General features: G+C 48.6%; 1 protein-coding gene across 4 annotated transcripts in view; it reads left to right on the top strand.

Moving 5' to 3' along the window:
- MVB12B (multivesicular body subunit 12B) overlaps positions 1 to 13,220 on the top strand; it is a 179,257-nt gene that overhangs the window by 89,349 nt on the left and 76,688 nt on the right. For all 4 annotated transcript variants that reach the window (XM_074395353.1, XM_039475073.2, XM_039475072.2 and 1 more), the window contains one exon: positions 8,897 to 8,991. In XM_074395353.1, the coding sequence (XP_074251454.1) occupies positions 8,897 to 8,991 (95 nt within the window). The remainder of the gene's footprint in view (positions 1 to 8,896; positions 8,992 to 13,220) is intronic.

The following is a 13,220-nucleotide window of genomic DNA, read 5'->3' on the forward strand; positions in this document are numbered from 1 at the left end:
TCTTGTTGTACTTTTAATTTGCATCTCCCTAGTGACTAATGTTGCTGAACATCTTTTCATGCACTGATTTACCAATTCAATTTTCTTCAGTGAAGTGTCCATTGAAATTGTTTGGCCATTTTAAAATCGGATTGTCTTCTATTAAGTTGTAAGAGTTCTATATATATCCTAGATATTAGTTGGGCATGTTTGATAAATATTTTCTGCAGGTCTGTGGCTTGCCTTTTATTTTTGTATCAGCATCTTGCAGAGCAAGAATCTTAACTGTTGATGAAGTCAAATTCATTGATTTTTTTTTTCCTTGCATATTGTGATAGTTAATACTGAGTGTCAACTTGATTGCATTGAAGGATGCAAAGTGTTGATCCTGGGTGTGTCTGTGAGGGTGTTGTCAAAGGAGATTAACATTTGAGTCAGGGGGCTGGGAACCTGCCCTTAATCTGGGCAGGCACCATCTAATCAGCTGCCAATTTGGGTAGAATGTAAAGCAGGCAGAAAAATGTGAAAAGAAGAGACTGGCCTAGCCTTCCAGCCTACATCTTTCTCCCATGCTGGATGCTTTCTGCCCTCAGATGTTGGACTCCAAGTTCTTCAGTTTTGGGGCTTGGACTGGCTCTCCTTGCTCCTCAGCTTGCACACAGCCGATTGTGGAACCTTGTAATCATGAGAATTAATATGTAATAAACTCCCCTTTATCAATATCCTATTAGTTCTATCCCTCTAGAGAAGCCTGACTAATACACATATGTTTGTGCTTTTCTGTATCTTATTTTTTTTTAAGGCAAGTGGCATTTCAGTATTATTATGAAAATAGCTGTGATCTTCTGGACTCCCTGAAAATTTTGGGTCCCCCTTTTCGGAACCCCATTGAAAACTGCAGCCCCAGAAGGTGGTTTTAATACAACTTTCAGCTCAGAAAAATGAAATGGGAGTTGTAGTTTTGTGTCATAAAGTGTGTGTGTGTGTGTGTGTGTGTGTGTGTGTGTGTGTGTATAAGGGGTGGGAGAGAAAAGTAGCGGCTGCCTCTGACTCTCAGTGCGCCTCTGCTTTGCTAATCACCACTCCCTCGACACTGCCCTTTGACAGTCTGGGAGTTCACCAGGCTCTGCAGCTGCCTGGGCAGAGCCGTCTTCATTATATGTGGCCACTGGGTTCACAAGATTAATGGTAACATTTTAAAAATTCACGCAGACCTGGAATCAGCACTAGAAAATACAGATTTAAATTAACAAGGAAAAAGCAGAATCCCATCAAAGGAAATAAATCGAGCTGGCAACTATTGTCACATAATAAAATGTATTCTATAACTGAAGGGCTTTTATATGGAGCTGTCTGCAGCTTAGTGACCATGTTAATTGAATAAGGTGCCTAAGACCGACTTGGGGGAAAAAATGAAATTCCCCTCAGCATCTATTTAGCTGGAGCCATCGTCGTTGGCAGTGTGTGCGTGCTGACTTATTTGTTACAGAACAGCCAGTGCCCCCTGCAGAGAGACGTGATCGCCACCAGAAGCAGCAGGGTGAGCCCTGTCTCCTCTGGGCAGTTCTGTGGGCAGAGGGGAGGGGAGGAGAGCTTGGTAATGCTCCCCAAGGATTTAGGGACCGTTCTTTACAGTTCTTCAATGACCAAATAGATTTTGGAATAATAATCCATCATTTGAGTCAAGTGGCAGAAATGATTGTCCTCTGATGGACAGCCCTTGCTCCAGGGGTCCAAGACCTACTGGGGAAGGTGCCAGAAGGCCCTCACATCCAGGCACGATCCTTAGTAGAGACAGGATCTCCAGCCTTTGAGTCTCCTCCTCCTTATTCTGCTTGGGAGCTTTATGAACTCTCCTAAAATCTCAGCTTACGGATCTGCCTACAGAGTGGTCAACTTTGGGGCCCACTAAAATGACTCCACTGAAACTGCTATCTGTGAGTTTGCCAGCCACCATCATTCTCATGGACATCTTGGTTGGTTTTTTTAAAATTTTTATCTATCTGTTTATTTATTTTGAGACCGGATTATGAAACTGGCTAATATTTGGGGTTTTTGTTTGTTTGTTTTTTTGGTAGCGACGGGGTTTTACCATGGTGCCCAGGCTGGTCTTGGACTCCTGGGTTCAAGCAACCCACCCGCCTCGGCCTCCCAAAGTCCTGGGATTACAGGCATGAGCCACTGCCCCCCGGTGACCTCTCAGTTTTGTTTGATGCTGTCAAGCACCTACTTGTTCTTTTAACTCCCTTGGCTGGGAGCTGCAGAGGAGGTGAGCGTCTGATGCCCGTGGCCTTGTGCAGCTCCTGGTCTCTTCCTTCCTCCAGGTACAGGGTCGTGATCGGGGCCTTCCTTCAGTCTCCTTAGACAATTCAAGCTGTTCATTCTCATGAACTAGAGGCCTTTGTGTGAGAAAGAAGCCAAAGGGTGTTGGGTTAACTGACCACAATTCCAAGCATAAAAGTAAGGATTTTCTGTCTTTTCTCACTGGATGCTATGGTCATAGGCATGGGCACAGACCAATAAAGAATCTTCTAAAATGTTTCAAAAGACAGCTAAATATTTCATGAAACAGTGGTACCACAATATTTTAGCCAGTCCTCCATTGTTTGACGGTTCATCTGATTCTGCTTTTTGGCTTTATAAGCAGTGCTGTGATGAATTTATTGTTTTTTTTAATTCTTTTTAAAAAATCTTCGATGAATTTATTGTTTATATAAAAATATCCTAAATCAGAAATAGTTGTATTTTCCAAGCCTTAACGCACCCAGTCATGGGGATGAGAAGGAGAGCAGTGACAAGGCTTCCTGGAAGTTTCCCAAAACTATCCCTACTTACAAGTCGGAATCAGATCAACAAGTAGTAGGTAATCTTAGAGGCTTTTCCCTAATATTTGTTAAGCGCCCATTGTGTGCTGGGCATTGTTCTCGCCACTGGGGATGTGGCAGGAAGAAAAAGCATGATGGAGATGACATTCTGGTGGCCGGGAAACAAGTCAAGACAGCCTGGTGGAGTGGGAAGGGCTATGCAGGGAGGAGGCGGGTATTGTGAGCATGGCTGGAGGAGATGCCTCATCCGCAGGGTGGCCTGACTGGGGAGGGAAGGGAAGCCAGCCGCTGAGATCTGGGGACGGTGGCAAGTGCAAAGACACTGAGGCGGGAACAAGAGCAGGGACTGGAGGGACAAAAGCAGCCGCTGAGGTTGGCAGAGGTGAGTGCAGGGAGGGTGGAGGAGACCCGGTCAGAGAGGAGGGATAGGCCGGAGCCAGCAGCCCCTCTCAGCCGTGGGCGGGTTTGGATTTCATCATACTGAAGAGGAAAGGCGCCATGGGTTTTGATGTGGTACTACACTGAGGCCCTCATGAGCTGGACCCTAAAATAATGCCAAGGTGGCAAGAATGGGGAGAGTTGGAATAGAATGGAAGCTTGCCTGCTTGTATGTGGTCATGCATGCTTGATTCCATGCTCTCAACCCTGCCTGCACGGTGGCCCTCTGTGCCCTGGGAGGCAACACACCTCTGCTAAAGGCTATGTGGCTCCCTGGTGCTGGTGCTGGGATTTGGACCCACATCCAGCAGACTCGGGGGCACTGCCCTAACCTCTACAACTGCTCTGCCTCCCTGGGTGTGCGGTCGGGCCATTGGTCATCCAGCTCTGTATATTTCACTGTACCGTGTTGGGATCACTGAGCTAGTGAGTGGCAGCTGTATTGCATCCCTGGCGTCACTGATTTCAAAAGGGCCTTCAGGAGGGACCCTATGGCCCTGATTGAGTAGTCTCATTTTATATACCCGATAGTGAAGATGAATCAGGGTAACTCTACCATAGTGATAACCACCTCCGGAGGACACATGGACTGACCTCTTCATTGATTCCTAGGTTTCTCTTCATCACCTTCACCTCTCAGAGCCTCAAAGGAGAATAATTGCTCTTACCTAAAAAGGTTGCTGAGGGGATGAGGCCGGGTGATGTACTGAGGGCCCCCAACCCAAGTCCTGGCAGGTGGGGCTCCACCCATGCTGGGGAACTGGAATCTCGCCCTAGACCCAGCTGATGGCAGAGCCTTCCTCCTTGTCTCTCACTTTCAGGCTAATCTGACACCAAATCACCCCTGGGCCACTTCTCCTTCAGCAGGAGACTTCTTTGTCCTGTTTAACCACAGGTGATCTGTCCCTGGGGCCCAAACTATTCATTCTCATTAATGGGAAGGCTTGATGTTCCTCCTGTCCTCCTGTCCCCATGTCCCCTGCTTCTTATGTCCAGAAACAATGGGAGCAGAAATGCAGGAGAAGCTCTTTGCCATGTAGGGAGGAACCCTTCTCCCTAAAGCTTTCTCTGCCCATGGGGCCTTCCCACCTGCTGCTCTCTGAATGCCATCCCATACCCACTCTTGCATCAGCTACTTGAAGCTGGAGTTTTTGGTAACCTGATATCAGTTCAGTAGATCCCTACTGAGCAGTTATTTTTTCAAAAAATACAGTCAGCCTGTGACTTGAATCCTCTTTTAATTTCACATTTGCTGTATCAGGCACACATTGTCTATTGTAGATGAACAGAAACTTTTTTTTTTTAACCTCTTGTAAATTTCTGGTTTCTGCTGCCACCGATTTCTTCTTACCCATACCTGTTTTCCTCCATAATGGAGAGGTGGGATTCAGGGTATAAAATAGAAACCCCTGGAGTCTAATTGGGAAAACGCTCATGGGGATAAATGAAATGATAGAGACTAACAGCAGTTCATGTCAAAAAAGAGACCCAGGGGTTTTAGGGGGCTAACTTCAACACTTGATTTGGTCAACAAATGTCAGTAATTGTCTACCCCGTGACAAAAAAAAAATTATCCCAGAAAATGAAGTACCAAATTGATGAGATTTGGCCCTGCTCTTGAGGAGGTCCCAATCACATTAGGGGGCAGGTTTATATCAGATGACTGAAATGTATTGTGATACCTGGAGTGAGGTGAGAGAAAACACTCAGGCGCCTGATCTGGCCTGGGGCAAGCCCAGGAAAGGTTTTACTGAAGAGGGGGTGGTTGGGTGGGGTCTTGAAGCATGAATAGGAGTTTGAAGAATAGGTAAGGAAGAATGGAGATTCTTAGGAAGAGGGAGTGGCATGGATAAAGAACCAGGCATGAGAAAAACAAGGCCTGTTCAGAGATTGGTAAGACTTCCACCTTTCTGGAGGAGAGGGGAAGTAAGTAGTGGCAAGAGGCAGAATCTGGAAGGTGAGCTGGTGTGCCAGGGATGTAGAAGTGTGCAGTGAGAAGACAGCTAAGCCAGGACCCTTGCAAACAGCAGCCTTGCGAAGGTTGGAGGTGAGGTGGGAGTGAGGTGGGGGCAGAAAGAATCATCTGCCAGGAGGGCAGAGAACCTGGGGCGGGGGGTGAGTTGCAGGATGAGCCAGACAAAATCTGAGGCCCTGGAGGAGCTGAAGAGCCGGGCCCCTTGATTTCTCTGTTGTTTCTACACTTTTTGGTTGCTGCTATTGCTCATAGACTTCTTTTAAGTCCTAAATTTCCCCGAAACGGTCCATTTAGAGGGTCTGTGGCAGGTCATGTTGACAGGAATGAAGGCTCTGCACAAAGTAGGTGGTGAGTAATAGTAGGCTCATGAACAACTCTGTCATCATTTGCTGCTACCATTCCCATCCACACTCGCATCTTAATTTTATTTCCTCCCACAGATGGGCAGGCTTTTGAAATTGTAATTTGGATCTTGGTACGTTTCTGCTTAACAATCCTTCCAGAGAAAGGCAGAATCCATGCTGCACTCCACGTGGCATGGCCCCCAAAACCATCTGTGGCCTGGCCCCAACCTCTTCCTGGCCTTCTCGGCCTGGCCACCCTGGCTTCCTCCTAAGACTGGAGGAGGTCAGACTCCCCACAGAGCCTCAGGTGCACACCCCGCCTCCCTGCCGCATCTCTGATTTCTGCCTATCCTCAGTTCGCACCTCAATGTTCCTTCAGGAAGCTATCCTGGGAGCCTCCTCCTACCCTGTCCTTTATAGCACTTGAGTCTTCCCGCTTTCCATAGGAAATGATCACACTTGTAAGCAAGTGTTCAGGTGACTTTGTGGATATTTTCATGTCCCCCTGCCTGTCCTGCCACCACTGAGTCCCTCACAGATCTGTGTTGATGCATATTTGACCACCCAACAGCTCGGCTGGCCCCATTTTCTCCTCTGCCTCCCGCCATCATCTATGTCCACCTGGCTCCCAAAGTTCTGCTAAGGCCCCCGCCTCCTCTCGGAGCCTCCCTGAATGCTTCTAGCCCCTGGAGTATTCACTGCACTGCACAGATCACTCTGCGTCTTTAGTTAGCTTGTATGCACCTTTTTAGAGCTGTTAAGGCTTAGAAATCTTAGTCTGGCAGCCACGAAGCAGAATACTTTCTTGGCCCCTGGAAATTCCCTCATTGGTACAGTGAGTGAGATAACAGCACCCACCCCGGGTCCTTTTAGTCACACACACAAGGCCCTGTGCTCAGAAGGGCCCCACCATTGGTTAATGTTCTGTTGTTGCCATCTTGAAATTCTTGTTAGCATTTGAGTAAGGGCCCCGTGTTTTCAACATGCACTGGGCCCTGCACATTGTGTAGCTGCTCCCATACCTGCCTCAAGGGGCATTGTGAGGAGCCATAGGAAGACGTGTGACATCTACGTTCTCAGGGCTGGCACCTGGTGACACTCTCAGCAGGGTCACCTGTCATCATTTTAGTTCTGCTCAATCACAACCACAGTTGATAATTCACTCTTCTGTTTGCTCAGCTTCATTAACTAAGTGCTGTGGTCAGAGACATTGATCAACTGCTGAAAGCCCTTCTGCAGCTGCTCCTCACCCTCGCAGGGTTCCCAGACCCGGCCAGTCTCCAGATTCACCCCGGGAGCTTGTTAAAAATAGGTTTCTGGGCTGTACCCAACCAGGCCCACTGAATCGGACTCCCCAGGGTTAGGGCCTGCAAGTGTGTATTGGAGCAAGTTCCCAGGTGACTGTCGCCTTCATTAATGCCAGGATGGGAGTTTAGAAACCTCCATCCTGGGAGTTTGAACCCAAGCCTCTTGCGGTGGTGTTTGGTGTCCTTTCCATCTGGCCCTGCCTGCATTTCTCGCTGCGCTTCTGACATGTGCCCTAAACCTCTGGGGAAGTGCTGGCTCTCTCTGACTCCCTGGTGGGGTGCCTTTCACTCCCATGACACCCTGAGGGGCACTGAAGCCTCGTTCCCTTTAACAGAATATATTGTTTCTTCTTTTCATGATCACCAGCACTCAGTTTTTCTTGTTCTCCAATCACATGTTACATTGCACCTTGATTTGTTTCTGCACCTTTATTCCCTGCAGCCTAAGCTGAGGGAGCTCACCTCTATACCCTTAATTAGCAGCAGTAACACACAGAATATTCCGGTTCCCTCCACGCACACCAGTGTACCCAGTGGACACGCTCACTGTACGTGTGTCTGCTGATTCCCCAAAGCCCAGAGCATGCAGCTGGTGCTTGGTTCAGCCTGGCTGGTTTGTGGCTGAGTGTCTGCCATGAGTGCTCACTCTGTGGCTGGCAGGCTGGCAGGCTGGCAGACCCAGTGCTTCCACAGCCCTTGGTGCTCACCTTGCCCCTGGAAGGCCCCTTCTGGTTGCAGCTCCATCCTGTGGGAACAGCCCCTCCCTGGAGAGCCTTTCCTCCCAGGAGTCTTTTATTTTTAGACAAGAGTTTTGCTCTGTCGCCCAGGCTGGAGTGCAGTGGTGTGATCTCGGCTCACTGCAACCTCAGCCTCCCGGGTTCAAGTGATTCTCCCGCCTCAAGCTTCCCAAGTAGCTGGGATCAGTAGAGATGGGATTTCACCGTGTTGGCCAGGCAGGTGTCAAACTCCCAGCCTTTGGTGATCTACCTGCCTCGGCCTCCCAGAGTGCTGGCATTACAGGCGTGAGCCACCGTGCCCAGCCTTCCCAGGAGTCTTTATACACAGCAGCCATTCTAGAAGGTCACACACGTGCTGTGTGAAAAAGGCACCCAGTAACTGACCACTTACTTTGTAGTAAGTGTTCCCTCCAGCAGCCTCTTCCCTTTCGGAAATGACCGGGGTGGCCACAGGTTAGGCTCCGGCGCTGTTGCAGCACAGCCCCCAGTCATCCCACCAAGAGGTTTTGTTGCTGTCTTTTCCCCCAGACCTGTTGGGATTTAAATACTTTTCCTATTTGTTTAATTTTTCTTTTCAGCCTTCACCACAGGCAGCTGGTGACCATGCCAAATGGGTTATTTACTTTTGACTAAATGCTCACTTAGGCTGTGTGTTCTTTGTAAGCTTTAATGGGTCACACCTGAGCCATCAAAGACCGTGCTGTATCGGTCTGGAAGGTACTTTCCTGAGCACCTACTGTGTGCACTGGCTGGTGGGGGACACATGACATAGCAGTTCAGAGCAATGTGCCATTCTGATTTTCAGAAGTCATTAGTCTCCTGGACTCATATGGCAATAATAATTCCCAACACCTTTATTTCCCAAGTGCTTCATGTGCGGTGATCCTCAGCAGCCCTGCGGCCTAGGAATGGAAGCGTTTCTATGGCAAATGGAGCAAACCGAGGCTGGTGTTCAGCCCCTGGGTGTTACAGTCCCGCTGGTGCATTTTACCCAGAGGGCAGAAATCCGGATCAAACTGCCACCCCATACAGTCCCTTGGGCATGTTGTAAGGCTTGGGACACACTTTCTTCCTCTTGGATGTCCTTTCCACTATGGAAAAAAGGTGGCTGCTGATCTCCAGAAACTTCCAAATTCCTTACTTGAGCCTGGTGGAGGAGTCATGCTTGATTGAGAAGGAGGCACTGGCCAGAAGCACCCGCTCTGCCTGCTGCTCCATGCTGTGTTAGTGCTTCCTGAGTCTTGGGAAATGCTCCTTGTAACCTCCTTTCTCTCCTCTGTCTCTCCCACAGGCACATCTCCCTAACGCTTCCTGCCACCTTCCGAGGCAGGAACAGCACCCGGACGGACTACGAGTACCAGCACTCCAATTTGTATGCCATATCAGGTATGTGAGGCCACTGCCGCAGCACCATCTCCTTCCACACGTTCTCTGTCTTCTTGTGGGACCTGTCTCCTTATCTCTCTTTTCTTCCTGCCAGGGGCCTGTTCCCTGCAGGGACCAGGCCTTCCCTTTCCTTTGTGTCGCCACAGCACTTAGAGAAGGGCCAAATACTCAGCATGTTTTGAAACTAATGATGAAAAACAATGTGTGGATTTCACAGGCTTGAAGGGAGGTTTCCAGAGAATACTCGCCACATTGTTCACCTGCCAGACCCGGGCAGGCTTCCCACGGGGCCTCGGGAGCAGTGCCGAGCTGAGCCCCGGTCAGCTCACCCTCCCGTATCCAAGTCTGTCCTCACCTCTCATTTCTCACAGCCAGGTTTGTGGCCAGAGGGTACACTGGCGGTCTCCCCTCACACCCCTGGAGTATGAGTCTGTGGTTTCTGAACTCGGCCTTGAAATTGATAGTGTTACCTTGGCAGGAACTTCATCAGTCCTAGTTTTCCTTCTCACCTTCACCCAGGGAGGGGAAAACTTACAAGCCTTATTACAGAATTGAGATTCATTAGGTGCTTGGCAGTGCAGGTGACTTGCTAAGAGCTGAGGAAACCCACAAACTCGCCTCCGATTATCCTGGGCCGCCAGTCAGGGGTGTTTGTGTATAAGGGGAAAGTGGCAAATTGGTGCCACTTACCGGCACACACCCTTAATGGTGAGTGACATTTTGAACACAGGAACATGGCATTCATTCATGTACCATAATGGATCGGTTATTTAAAAGGTAATCTTTTTTCTAAAAATTGCAACTACAGGTTACTAAATAGATGAAATAGAACAATGGCATAATTCTTGTCAGTATTAGTTTTTCTCGTTATGATCACTCCCTAATAGATTTGGAAGTATAAGCAAAAGCCAGTTGTTCCACTTCTGGGTGACATTCCTGCTGGGAAGGGGAGGGACAGGGATGTTCTTAAGCCCCTGTCCCTGGCTCCACTCCAGGAGCCAGGCCCTCCAAGGGGAGAGGGAACGTGATTGTCTAAGAACAGCATCTCCAGGGAGAAGTTCTTTTGTGCTGTGGCTATTTCAGCAGAGTCGACAAGGAGCATAACAAGTGTGGAAAGATGACCTATTTTGTAGAAAAGCTGAATATTTCCCCAGATGCTTAGTGGCACAGAGGTACAGAACAGGTCTGTGGAATCCAGCAGGGCGCCCCCGTTCAGAAAGCACACAAGGGAAGCTCCATCAAAATGGATGACTTTTTTTCTGCAGCTCGCAAATCTTTTTCCAGCCACAGCGTTCGGCTGCACCCACTTTACCTGTTCTCTGATGGCTTTCCCAGCTGTTGGCGTTTCTGCGGGAAAGAGCCACAGAGTGAAATCTCCTGTGGTTTGGCAGGAACACTGCTGTCTGCCTCTGGACCGCGGCTTCCTCGCCCCGCAGCTTTGATGAGGTGTTGTCTGGGTTCGTTTCAGCTGTTAGTTTAGCAATACCAAGGTAACAGCCTCAAGACACAGGGGAAGCCATTCAGAAACTTCCTGTTACATTTATGTAAGTGGCAGTCAATTGGATTTTATCTTCCAAACAGAGGTAGTTGAGGCTACAGCCCACGGCAGCAGGCAGTTTCAGGCCTCCTCAATGGCTGCAATCACCAAATTGCTCTGCCAGGGTCCAGGACCGCTTCGTTGTGTTGCTGCCAGAAATACCCCGCAGGACCTGCTGGCTCCATAAGGCCTGCAAGCTCAGCACTGGGCAACTATGGCGCAACCGGGAAGCCTGCCCGCCCACCCACTGGCAGCCTGCCTGCGAGTCGTTCTGGCTAGAAGGGAGCAGAGACCACCCCCCTCACCCCCATATGAACAGTATTTGGCACCGAGTGGCCTATCTCAGTTTGGTATTGTGAAGTTAGGGTTTCCAATGGTTTCTTCCAAAAACAGTTAAGGCAAAGTGTGCCCCAGGCCCTAGCCCTTGCCCAGTACCGATGCCTTGATAGCTGGAGTTCTGCTGATAATGAAATGAATCATCAAACCATTCTGCCTCTGAACTGGCCCTGGCACGGGTTCACTGCACACTTCAGGAGCTGAGCCTTTGGTGCAGACCCCTGGCGTGCTCTGTGTCCCTCCTAAAGACATTCGATTACTGCTCCCTTGTGTTCCGTCCCTTCCTAAGAGAAGTAGATTTCAAAACAGTGTAATTAGAAATTTGAAAAACAGCCCACACTTAATGTGTGTGTATGGTTGTTAAAGTGTATTAACTTTTCAGTGTTTTCTCCGCGGCATACCTGCTAGTAGTCCCTTTTCCTATACCTTCCACTAAGACAGTTTGCTCCCACCATGCCTGCAAAGGGTGAGTGTGGCTCAAAGTTGCAAGAGACACCAGTGGAGACCGTGTGTAGTCCCGTCCCTGGCACACAGTGGTGCTTATGACGTGGTTGTGGAAGGAAGGAAGAGATGAAGGGAAGCATTTAGCCTCCTGTCTGCCTTGCACAGGAATACCCTCCCAGACCCCTGAGCCAGGTAGTCCTGCTGATTTGCTGCTTGAATGCCTGCAGTGTCTGGGGCCACCACCTCCCACCAGCTCACCCATCCCTGTGAGATCCCCCCTCGTTAAACTGGGCTCTGTCTTCCTGTTCTTTCACATCCACCCAGCAGTTTGGGATACTGTGCGTTCTGCCAGCCAACATTTGCCAGCTGTTCTACATGGTTCAGTCAATATCTCTCTCTTGCCCACAGAAGTGGGGTGAGGAGCTCTTTCTAACTCAGTGCTGAAATCCTGAGATGCTCGTGGCCTGCGCTGTGCTCTCTTGTAGCCTAATCCAAATGGCCATGAAGCCAGCATCCATCCTCACACTTGTCCTGCCAGTATCTCCTGGAAAATACAGATGTGCAAAAAGATTCATCCACAAGGATAAGCACCACCACTTCCCAAAAATAATACTTCAAGACAGGGTTGGCAGGTGGATAGATCTCAAATGCCCCAAACAAAGATGAATGGTTAAATTACAAAATATCTGTACAGTACCTTAACTTTTCAACCATCCAAAAAGTGATGGCTTAGATGAACAGACATATATGAATATTGTTAAGTGGAAAGAAAAGCAGGTAGCAAGCCAGAATGTGAGTGTGATCTCGTTTTTAAAAGTGCATCTAAGCTGGGAGTGGTGGTGCGTGCCTGTAGTCCCAACTGCTTGGGAGACTGAGGAGGGAAGATCCCTTGCGGCCAGGAGTTCGAGGCTATAAAGCACTATTAAGATGGTCTTTGGTAATAGCTATTTTCTCCTGCCTGGGCAACACAGAGAGATCTCGTCTCTTAAAAAAAATAATAATAATAAGTAATTTTTTTTAATTAACAAAAAAATACATCTAAAGGTCTGGAAAGGTCCACGCCTAAGTGTTTATAGTGGTTTTCTTGGGACTTCCTTTTTTTTTTTTGGCCTCATTGCAGTTTCTCATTTTCCGTAATAGCACGTGTTGCTTTTGTAATAAGAAAAAATGTAGACCTGGGGCTGGGCACGGTGGCTCACACCTGTAATCCCAAAGCTTTGGGAGGCCAAGGCAGGTAGATCACAAGGTCAGTAGTTAGAGACCAGCCTGACCAACCTGGTGAAACCCCATCTCTACTAAAAATACAAAAATTAGCCAGGCGTTGTGGTGGGTATCTATAATCCCAGCTACTCAGGAGCCTGAGGCAGGAGAATCACTTGAACCCAGGAGGCAGAAGTTGGCAGTGAGCTGAGATTGCACCACTGCACTCCAGCCTGGGTGACAGAGCGAGACTCCGTATAAAAAAAGAAAAGAAAAACAAAACAAAACATATATATATATATATATATATATATATATAGAGAGAGAGAGAGAGAGAGAGAGAGAGAGAGAGAGAGAGAGAGAGACCGACCTGGTGTGAGTGTGGCATGTTCTTGGTAAACCCTACCAGCCTGCAGGATTGCCACTTTTTCCTGAGTGTTCATGAGCCACCTGACTCATAATAAGCTTTCGAAGTTTACTGCAGATCACTTCGACCACAGAACAATAATTTTCTTACTGTCCCTTTTAGAAAATATGATTTTCCCCCCCTGTTATCCAGTCTCCTGAAATTACCTGTTCACTCAAGTTCCTCGTAGATCACTGTAATTCCAGCACTATCCTTGACCTCCTGCTGGCCCTACGGCCGTGGGTTGAGCAGGCAAGCAGCCAGCCGCCCGAGCCTCCTCCCTGCCTTCCTTGCTCTTCACTTCCC

The sequence above is a fragment of the Saimiri boliviensis genome, chromosome 2 (genome assembly GCF_048565385.1).
Source record: "Saimiri boliviensis isolate mSaiBol1 chromosome 2, mSaiBol1.pri, whole genome shotgun sequence".
In the NCBI taxonomy this organism is placed as follows: Eukaryota; Metazoa; Chordata; class Mammalia; order Primates; family Cebidae; genus Saimiri; species Saimiri boliviensis.